At 50.6% G+C, this 10789-nt stretch overlaps 1 protein-coding gene across 2 annotated transcripts; it reads right to left on the bottom strand.

The window, feature by feature from the left end:
* Nucleotides 1-263: 263 nt before the first annotated feature.
* On the bottom strand, nucleotides 264-9485 carry Ube2q1 (ubiquitin conjugating enzyme E2 Q1). 2 transcript variants are annotated; one of them, XM_055621007.1, is made up of 13 exons: nucleotides 9015-9485; nucleotides 6858-6962; nucleotides 6407-6511; nucleotides 5712-5762; nucleotides 3363-3503; nucleotides 3090-3174; nucleotides 2479-2539; nucleotides 2194-2284; nucleotides 2018-2076; nucleotides 1875-1923; nucleotides 1527-1622; nucleotides 1157-1223; nucleotides 264-755 (listed from the first exon to the last, which is right to left on the bottom strand). In XM_055621007.1, exons 1-13 carry the CDS (start codon nucleotides 9339-9341, stop codon nucleotides 724-726), a joined length of 1269 nt encoding a protein of 422 aa, XP_055476982.1. In that variant the 5' UTR covers nucleotides 9342-9485; the 3' UTR covers nucleotides 264-723. The 2 variants fall into 2 exon arrangements, with proteins under 2 accessions (XP_055476982.1, XP_055476992.1); XM_055621017.1 differs by lacking the exon at nucleotides 9015-9485 and adding an exon at nucleotides 7715-7763.
* Nucleotides 9486-10789: the final 1304 nt, after the last annotated feature.

Below are 10789 nucleotides of genomic sequence, written 5' to 3'. Positions count from 1 at the left end.
ATGGTTTTGGGCCTCTGCACTGTAGCTCACCAGGCCAGACTGTCCAGGGAGCAGGTGCAGGCCGCTCCAGAGGCCTTCAGAACGACCTAGGGTCAGATCAGGCAAGTGCTTCAGTTTGGCATTTCTCTTGTACTAGCAGCAAAGCGCAGTCTCCCTGCAGCTTCTTCTTGCTACGAAAGCACGGTGGGCCTGGCACCCCTCCCCCACCACCCAGCAGTCAGGGGATGTGGGAATAAAAATAAAGATGAGTCAAGACCAGCATCTTCAAATTAACAAACTGTAATTGTTTTCCCAAAGATACATTTTTTTTTTCATACACATCCATCATACACTGTAACCAAAAAAAGCAGTGTACATGAAATAAGAGAAAATAAATTAAAAACCCATAGCATAGGTAAGGAGGCTCTAGTCTGGAGCACAGCTGAGTTTCCAGCAATATAAGGAGGCTTGAGTTTCTTTATAAGAATGCCTGCTAGCAAGGGTTCCAGCAAGGTGGTTGGTCTGTAGTCAGTCTTGAGTACTTGAGACAGTTCAGTGTGTGTTGTTTTGTTGTTGTTTTTCCTTAGCATTTAGAATAGCCATCATTGTCCTGCAATAGGCAGAGCTATCACGTCCAGGAAAAATGAGGGAGGGAACCAGAGGCAGCGTGAGATCCAAATACAGCATTCAAAGGTAATTGGTCCAGTGGTGCCTGGGGAGGAGAGAGGGGACGACTCTCCAGGGTTAGCCATCTTCCTTCGGGGGTGTGTACCAGCCTGCACAAAAACAAGAATAAAAACACAAACTAGCACAGTGAGGGGCTGGCCCAGGCCAACTCTGCTCACACCAATCCCTGAGGACATCTCCATTATTCCAGGAAAGCAATCCTAGGAAGGATGCTGAGGCTTTAACCTCTGGAGGTTATTATAAGGGAGGGAGAATGGTGAGCCCACCCAGAAGTAACATGAGTTAGACGAGCTTTGCAAAGAGTGATACCCAGTCTACCTTCAACCCCACCACTGGTTACTTCTTGGAAAGAAGGGTGACATTAGCCACCTCCAGACTTCTGGAGAACTGGGCAAATGCTGGATCAGGAAACAGTAAGGCTCAAAACCAAAAAGGTCCCTGAACTTGGCTGGAGTGGGGCCTGGGCCCTGGAGCTGGGCTCCAGCCTCACCGTTTTTTTCATGGATCTGCACCAAGGACTTGTAGGACTGCTGTGCTCTTGTCAGACTGTACTGGGACTAGGGAGAGAAAGCCACCAGATCAGGTCATGGCCAGATATAGCCTACTGTCCCTCACTTGCAGGCTGTCACCCAAGAGTCCCAGCTTCTAGCACCAAGCACCTCTGCCTGGCAAGGCCTTGAGGACACACCACACAAGGCTTCCGTTCCCAGACCTGTGCCACCCCAACATCAACTGATGCCCCTGACGCCAATGCCCTCCCTCCATTGCAGGGGCCTTATCTTTTCTGTCCCTAAAAGGCAGCTTTTACCCGGCTGGTGGTCCAAACTATACTTGGCTCCCCACAGTCCCAGGGCCCTTACTTTGTTGGCTCCAAACTGCACCCGTGCCTTCCCCTTCACCAGTGTGGCGCTGATCTGCATGATCACGGACTCTATGGAGTAGGCACTGCTCCAGCCCTGGGGCACAGCAGGGACAAAGCAGGAAGTCAGGATACAGCTTCCTGAGACACCTTCAGCACCTTTCCAGAAGGGTCCCTTTACTCCCAATACAGTCACCACCTGTCCACTTAGGTTGCTGGGTACAGGTTATGCTTGTGCAATGAAAGGGCCATATTATGGCTATGGTTTGTTCACCCACCCTATTAACCAATAGGGTTAAAGCTCAGCCAGCCCTACCCAGGCCAATGGCCAAGAGTGAAACAGACTCACTTGCTTGGTGAGAAGTTCCATGCAGATGGCACCTCCGCCCAGAACATACCTGCAGAGGAAGGGTTAGTCAGCTGTGCCTGATCAGAGGTCCAGGCCCTTCCTCACCTGCTGCATCAGAGATGGCCCTTTGCCCAGCCACTCACCCTCCAGAGAGGACTGGAGACACAACCCTGACGAATGGTGGGTCAAAGGGGAAGTTATCCTGAGAGAGAGAAGCAGAGAACAGTCAGGGAAGGGAGGCCTGAGTTCTCACAGGACTGAAGGCAGAGAGGGAAGACTCAGGCGGGAGGAAGCACTGACAACAGGTGTACCATCTTACTTTAAAGGAGAAGTTAAGTAGGATGAAGTCTGCCCCTTCCTTCTCCTTTAGGATCTGAAGATCGTTGTGCAAAGCGCTGTCCTGGTCAACTCTACAGAGCAATGAATCTGGGCTCAGCCTGCTGGGTCCTGACCAAGCAGCCTCCTAAGGGGCCCCACTGCCCACACCTGCTCCTGGGACCCTGCAACCGACACACTGAATGGGACAGGACTGCCCCTACAGTTCCACTGGTCACTCTACTCATTTGGCTCCCTCAACCTTTCTCACCCCAGAGTTGCCACTCACTTGAGGAGTTTGACATTCCAGTCATAGAGACTGTCATTCACGAGTTCGACTGCATAGTTTCCTGAAAGGAGAGGAGGCATCAGCACCAGAAAGACTTGTTTGGACCAAGGGGTAGACCCCTCCCTCTCCCTAAGAAAAAGGTTCAAGCCCGGTGGTGGCAACACACGCCTTTAAAACCAGCCCTCAGGAAGCAGAGGTAGGTAGATTCTGAATTTGAAGCCAGCCTAGTCAGCCAGGGATTCACAGAGAAACCCTGTCTTGAAAAACTTTTAAAACAAAACAAAAAACAAACAAACAAAAAACCCAAAGAGTTGAGGTTTGTCTCTGGATATACCTTAAGGAGTTCTAAGCAAGGTCTGAAAAGTTTATAAGCATTTGTGTGATCTAGAAATTCTTGGGGCTCCTTGCCAGCATCATACTGTACCCTTTAAGAAAATAATTACATTAATTTGCTTATTGCATGTGAGTGTGCATGTGCCACCCACGCAAGTAGAGGCTCTGCCATTTAGGTATTGGAGACTGAAATCAGGTCCTGAAACTTGGTGGCAAGTGCTTTTACCCACTGAGCACCTTCTGGCCTATACCATTGAGGAACGCTTGTGCAAACTCACCGCCTTTGAAACTCTGTGATCGGTATATATCCCTGAGCTCCTTCATCAGCCGGTCAGTGGCCTGCACCGAGCCAGACACTGCACCCTAGAAAGGAAGGAAAACACAATCCATCACCCCTGGGTCTGGTGGATGGACCTTAAGACAGTCTGGACGAGGGGAAGGATCAGATAGATCCAAAAAAGAAGACAGCACTGCACACTGATGGGCAGTGGTCTGGCACTCCCCAGCCAGCACCCACCAACCCTTGCCTTGCTTCTCTACAAGGCACGTACATTTAAGTAATCTTGCCTCTGGTTCTTTTTAATTTTCTCTAGGATGGCCAGGTTCTCTTTTCCGATGCCATCATCTTCAGATCTCTTGCCCTCTGGTGGCTCCTCCTCTTTCATTTCATAATGATCTAGGTCTTCTGTATCCTGAGGCAGGTGTGGGAGTGCAAAGGAAGACAACACAAAGGTATGTAAACAATCCCTTTCGCAGTCCCACTTGTCCCGGAGCCCCAAGCCCCGGTGGCATTCTCAGCAATGTAGTTCCAGTTCCAGAAGACAACTCAGCCCATTCCCTCCACAGTCTAAAGGCCAAGGTATGTTTGGTCTTTTTAGTTTTAGGTTTTTTTTCCTTTTTTTTTTTTTTTTTGAGAAGTCTTATAGTTTTAGTTTTAGTTTTTTGAGAAGTCTTATACGGCCTAGACTGTCCTTAAAATCATTATATAGTGAGGACAACCCTGGATCCTCCTGCTTCCACCTGTCAAATGTTAGAAAGACAGGTATGCACCTGACTTTTATTTTGAGACAGGGTTCTGCTATGTAGCCTTTGCTGTCCTGGAATTCATGACCAGGCTAGCTTCACAGGGATCATTCACTTCAGCCTCCTGAGTACTGGCTTACAGGCATCGTGTCAGCATTATCTGGCCTCCCAAAGTAATTTTTTTCTCTTTCTCAATTCTCAAACCACAGCACCAGAGCTACATAGCAGACTAACAAAGGGGAATGCCTTCTTGTCCCTAGGAAAACCCTGCTCCAACTGTCCCTACAATTCCTTTGGCAGCAAAAAGCTTCCTAATTCCTAGATGAGTGGCTTCGGCTTCAGTGGTGACTAAGGCTACTGGGCTAGCCTCTTACACCCAGGAGTCCTCAGGACCCTAGACCTAAAGATAAAAACCAGGAGGCAGCTAGGTGGCTCAGTGGGTAAAGGGGATCGCTGCAAAGTCTGATAACTTGTGTTCAATCCCTGAAATATGTTAGGTAGAATTGCCTCCTCCAAGTTATCCTGACTTACAACACACACAACACATTTAAACAACGTGAAAAGAGAAATCTAGACCATAAATCTCTTATTCTCTCCGTAGAAGATCAGGACCTGAATTAGGTTCCCAAAAGTACTCATTGCCAAGATGGAAATGAGGTGGCCCAAAGCAGGAGATGGCAGAACTCGACAGCATAATTAGCTCCTTATTCACCCTGCTCTGAGGAAGCAAGCAGCTAGACAAGCAGAGGCCACACTGAGGCAGCTTCAGCTCCACAGTCAGGCGCTGTGGGTATGGCAGAGGTTGAACACTGCCAGGAAGGACTAGGTTTCGTGCATCATACACCCTCTGTGGGTCTGAAGATCAGTACACAGTTACAGAATCTGGGTCCAAAGCTAGAAACAACATGATCAGAGACACCTTACAATAAGATATACTGCCAAGTTCTATGTTAGGGGAACAGACACCAGCTTGCTTAATTCCTTTCTAACATAGTCTGTTGTTATCTTCACTTATCATAACAAACTGAGGCCTACTTAACTAATTTTTATGCCCAGTCAAAGGAGATTTCAGAAAAGTAGGATAAATTCTACCTGGCCACAAAGCTCAATTTAAATATTATTTACATTCTACCTATAGCTAGACAAAGTGGCATATGTCTGTAGTTCTAACACTTGGGAGGTAGAGGCAAGAGGATCAATTTAAGCCACCCTCAACTACACAAGTATGAGGTTAGCCTGGCTTACACAAGACCGTCTCAAAAAATAAATACATTGGAGCTAGAGACGGCTCAGAGGTTAAGAACACTGGCTACTCTTGCAGAAAACTGGTTCCCAGCACCCACGTGATAGTTTACAACCATCTTAATTCTAGCCCCAGGGGATCTGATGCCTTTGTCTCCACAGGTACCACAAACACGTAGCGAATAGATAGTCATTCAGGGAAGACATCCATACACATAAAAATGAAAAATATAGCATCTATATTTTAAAAGATCCTGTCAGATGCATTATACACTTACTATTTATTATCTGAAACAACCAGGTAATATGTATCACAATACCATCTTAGAGATGAGAAAACTGTAGCTTAATGAGAATAAGTAAAACTCCCCAACTAAGGCAGTCAGGATGCAAACTAGGGTCTGTTAAGATTCCTGAAGCCATCTGAGATTCAGTTTGTCCAGTGTCTATTTTTTAACAGATTTGCACCTGATTGCTTTCAAAGAGTAGATAGTGATAGTCTTCTCCTTCAAACCAGTCAATCTTTCCTATACTGATGTTTCTTTCTCCAGCTTGAAGCTGGAGCTCTCTATATCAAATGACCCATGCTGACGGCAAACACTTCCTGCTAATGCCATCTCATGCAGTAAGCCTACCTCAGGCATCTCCTCATCTTCATCTTCTGAAGACACTTCTTCCTGCGTGCACTGCAGTGGAGAAGGGAGGCAAAGATGAAGATCAGCACCCACAGGGTTGCTAAAAGCAGCATCTAACCTAACCCTCCTGGGTCTAAAGGTCTGGAAGCTGGCAGTGCCCATAAAGATGGCAGTTTCTCTACCAGCCATATCCCCGTGGAAGCAAGAGTCCAAGGGAAGGATGATTTTGCTACCAGCCAATTATTCTTTTCCTACCACATGCCAAAGGAATAAAAAGAAAACAAACCAAAGAGCTGTTCTTGTCATCTATCCTGAAGATCCCAGCTTAACTTTCCTTAGAACCCCTCTTTCATTTGATCTTCTCTAGAGTAACAGTGCATTTCTGGTTTTAAACAAAGAAGCCTGGGTTCCCAATAGCCATCAACTGCTATTGCTACGATAATGGTAAGAATTCCCTCATCTCAACCTGAGGGATGTTGCCCCTGAGAATGAGTTCTGATAGGACAGAAACAGGGAGTAGTGCCCCATTTAGCTAGATTCCCATCTGGAGAAGAAGAGGCTGAGAATCACACATGTTTGGGAGCAGTGGGGGTGGAAAGGAGCTACTGCAGTTCTACCTCAATTATCACAGATTTTCCAAGCACTCTTTGGGATGACTATACAATAGGACCCAAAGCCCACCCTCAATTGCATACCTGCTCTGCTGGCAAGGGCTGATCCAGCATTTCCACATCTGGATGCTGCGGGAGGTTGTAGAGTTTACACAGGTCAGAGATGATCCTCTTCAGATGCTGCAAGAGCTGGGGTGGGGACCACAGACACATCAAACACGCCTCCCCTATTGCCATTTGCATAGCTGCATGGATGAGCTTTTAGCTTACATTTCAAAACAGTGGCCGGTTCTCTACACTGGATGGACCTCATAGTTTTAGGAATGACTTTCCCTAGTGGACCTACCCTAGAGCTGTTCCAGGAATCTGCCTCCTCTGGCTTCAGTAAGGAACTCTCCTAAGAAGTCTGCCCCAAGACATTCTACCTGGCGCACCACTCACTTTTCAGATCTAGCTGCCTCTCATAGGGTACTTTGTGGCAGAAGCTTCACCAGGAAAACATGAGCTCCACCCCCACCCCTTACAGTGCCCTCACCAAAGTATTCCCTTTCTTTATGTCCACCAGCCTCTCCAACACAGCAGCCAAGTTAGGGTCATCAGACTCCACCGACCAGATGGGGGGCACAGCAGGGTATGATTCCTGAGGGGGAAAGCAGGGAGAATGATCACAAGAGAAACTTTGAGAGAAACCAGTTTTTGCTTAGCCTTCCTTCTTCCCTGAAGACTTTTGGTTCCTTTTCTTCCCACCACCATGCCCTACACTCAAAAACACCAACTTAGCTTCCTGAGAAAAAGAGCCTAGGAGGACCATGCCTAAGAAGAACCTGAAAACTTTCTTTCTCCCAGAGTAAAAACCAGGAAGCTAATGACAGCAAAGGAAGCTCTGGCTCTACTCTCTGGCTCTGACTGTCACACTCTGAGTTCTCTCCACACCCAGGCCAGAGTCCTTCAGTGTTTCCAAACTCCACATTCAGGGGAGTGAAGATCACCTCATAAGTCACAACGATGAGAAAAATGCAGGCTTGCACCCACCAGGGGAAGAGGAACTAAAATAAAGCTGTGTCTCCAAAGCTAATGGTAAAAATTTACAAGACCTCCCTCCCCCAAACAAGAGCCCCTCTGAGACCCATTCTCCCTACCACTCCCTCAAGAACCTGCTCTCATCTTCAGTCCAGGCATGGGCTGGGAGAAAAGAGCCTACTCTACTGACATTCCCAGCATTCCTGAGCCACCATGCCCAAGGAGCCTGAACAGACTCCCTCTTTGCCAAAGGCAAGGGGGCCAGTGTAGGCCAAGTTTCCTTTAGAGGGGCCATGGGCAATACAGCTGAAAATCCCCAAAGACAAAGATAGTAGATGGCCTCTGGCAACCGAAAGGAAGCAGCAAACCTACCCGTAAGTGAATCCACTTAGCAAAATCCAATCTTTGATGTTTCAACACATGCCAAGGAAGCCTTACCCACTTCTACTGGGGATCTTAGCGATGCCACAGTTCTAACCAGTGCTGCAGGAAAAACAGTACCAAAGATGCTAAAATCTTTACTTGACTGAGCCACTCCTGGTGGTCACTGCTTGGTGAGGTAAGTCTCAGCTTGGATAGAAGAGTCCCCATCAAAACTCACGTGTCTCATTACTACTATATTCCCAAAGTTACCTCACCAAACCATGACCTGGTTTGGTGGCAGAAGGGGATAGAAAACACCATAAAAAAAATGAATTGAAGCCTCTAAGAACCACAGAATTCACAAGTTTGTCTTTCCTCAGGCTACTCCCGTTCCCAGTGTGATATAGGTACTGCCCACTAGTTCTCTGGCTAGCTCCAGGAGGGGCAAGCTCCAGTGGGTGTCATCAACCAACGTGAGTCCTACATCTCACAGCTCCAGCTGTTACAAAATTACACCCAACAATACCCTCAAGGGACACTAGGGGGTAAAATAAGGCAGGGCACGTGTAAGGTGTCTCCTGGTCTAGTCTAGTTAGGATGGAATGGTACCCACTGGGGGGCAAAGGCACCGTTCCTGCTCAACACATACACACATTGCTATCACCACCAGAAAAGGCAAGTAGACATAACCCCTGGAATGGGGAGGGGAGGGGCAAAGTTGCTACCCTATCCGCTCAGGCAAAAAGACGAGTTAAAGGTTAGTGACACCAGAATAAGAGGAAATGCAAAGTGGAGTCAAGGAACGGCAATCACTGGTGAAATTCAGGGAGAGAAGAGGGGCTGCACGAAGGATGACCGGGCAGGGAAACCCACAGGTGGTAACACCTCAGAGCTGCTGAGAAGGGTCGCTACCAAACTGGGCTGAGTTCCAGGCTAGGTCCTTCCAGCAGAGGCCTGGAATCTCATTAGAGCTGGGGGCGGGGAGAAGAAATGGGCATTTCTAGGTGACATGGTAAAGTTGTGGAGGAGTAAGCAAAAGGAACCAAAATTACAAAACCTGAGGTGTGGGTGGGCTCATAGAGGGGGTGCTCGAGGGCCACATGTCCCGGTGTCCCTCGCTCTCAGGGGTCAACAGTAGATACTTGTGACTGCACCACAGAACCTCAAGCTGAAGAAACAAGTGTAGCCTAGAGAGAACGAGCCGAGCACCCTGAGGGGCTCTGGCCTCCAGGTCCGAGGGCAGGAGGTTGTATGATTCCGAGCATCAGACAAGAGACCCCCAGCGTGGCGCAAACGAGTAGATCCTCACCGTGATGTTGCAGTGGATGCGGACGGGGTCCCCCGGCACCGACCCCCGTGAGGGGAGATGGGGTCCAGGCGCAGTCCCGGCCCCGGCCCCTCCGGATCCGGCCAGCAGGAACTCGCAGCTCAGCTCGTCCAGGCAGGCGCTGGCAATGCGGAAGCGCTCGTGGCCGCGGTGGAAGATGGACTCGAGCAGCTTCAGCTCCCGCCTCAGGCAGGGCCCCGGCCCCGGGCCCCCTCCCGGGCCGCCCCCGGCTCCCGGCGCCGCCCCCTGGACCCCCAGCTGCTGCCCCGGCCCCGGCTGCTGCTGCCCCTGCGGCTGCGGCTGCTGCATCCTCCGCTCCGCTCCGCTCCGGGGCCGGCGAGCCGGGAGCCTCCGGCCTCCGCTCCGGGCTCCGCCGCCGTCGCGGTCCGCACTTCCTGATCCCCCCTTCGCCAAGATGGCGCCGCCGCCACCTCCGGGACAGGCCCCCTCCGCTCGCCGGCCCCCCCCCCCCCCCACGGCCGCCGGAAGCCGCGCGCCCCTCCCCCTCCGCGGCGGCCCCGCCTCCGGCCTCACGTGACCTCTGAGCTCCGGCCCCCGGCACGTGATTCGCGCGTCTTTCCCGCCCCCCGGCCCGCGCCTGTCACCCTCCACATGTGACCCGCGGCCCCCGGCACGCCGTTCGAAGCGCTTCCGTGCGTGTACGTGCGTCGTGCGTGACTGGCCCTTTGCCGGCGCCTCCCCGTCACGTGGCCAGCGTTTGCTATCACGTGGTCGGCGCCGATGTTCTTAGGGTCGCTGGGGCTGCCCTCCTGTCCCCCGTTTGCGTGCCGCGCCCCTTCCCGAGCGCCGGTTTGTGCGGCCCTCCTTGTGCGGCGACCGGCCGCGCCTGTCCCGCACCCCACACGAGTCGTCGGGCTGCGTCGGGCCCGGGGTGCAGTCGGGAAGGCGCCCTTTCACCGTGGTCGCAGAAGCTGTTTGGATCTCCCTGCAATTCCTCTACGGTTGTGTGACTTTGGGTTATCTATGCTCCTGTTGAGCCTCGGTTCCTCCGTCCATGCAGTGGCTCTGTACAAGACGGCAGTGCCTCTCTGGCCTGTTCCCAAGGATTCTGTGCAAGGATGCCAAAGTGTGGTCGCTGGTCAGTTACGACTGAGGGGAACGGTGGTTCGGTTTCCTCTAGAGCCACAGGAGTTCGTTACGTGTGAGTCCAAAGTATCAGCCTAGTAGCTGGATAGAAGACGCTCACGCCCACCTCTCTCACTGATCCTGAGCGTGTCTGCAAGTTTGCGGCAGTACCTAGACGTTCCCACTAGGTGGCACTATCACAAAGGACAACGCTATTTGAGGGTCCTGAAACCCAGAGCTACAAAGGGCAGGTGCCAGTCTCTCAAAAGGCCTAATGCTTGGGGCCCAGTTCAGCCTGTAAGCCATTGGTCTTTCCGCCGTCACCACCTTTACAGTTGTCGGAACTTGATATACTGACTGTAACTTGATATACTCGTTCACTCAGTGATGTCATCAGAAGGCGTTTGTTGGCCAAGTTTAACTCTGGATGTTTTTAGAAAATTCATGTTCCTTGACCCTCAGGGGCGGGGAGGGCGACAGGGGGCTGGTTTTCTTGTGATGTGAGCAGCCTGAACACTTAGCTGCAAACCGTCTTTGTGTTTGTCTTCACAAGATGAAAGCATAAAATGCTAGGGTAAGCCAGACTTACCAGTACAGGCTTGATCTAGGACGGTCGAAAGTCCAAAGCGTACCTGTCTCCGTCAGATAAGTAATAAGAAAGGGTTGAGGAT

The sequence above is a fragment of the Psammomys obesus genome, unplaced genomic scaffold (assembly GCF_907164565.1).
Source record: "Psammomys obesus unplaced genomic scaffold, mPsaObe1.curated_primary_1811, whole genome shotgun sequence".
Taxonomy (NCBI): domain Eukaryota; kingdom Metazoa; phylum Chordata; class Mammalia; order Rodentia; family Muridae; genus Psammomys; species Psammomys obesus.
This window is presented reverse-complemented; position numbering and strand designations above follow the sequence as displayed.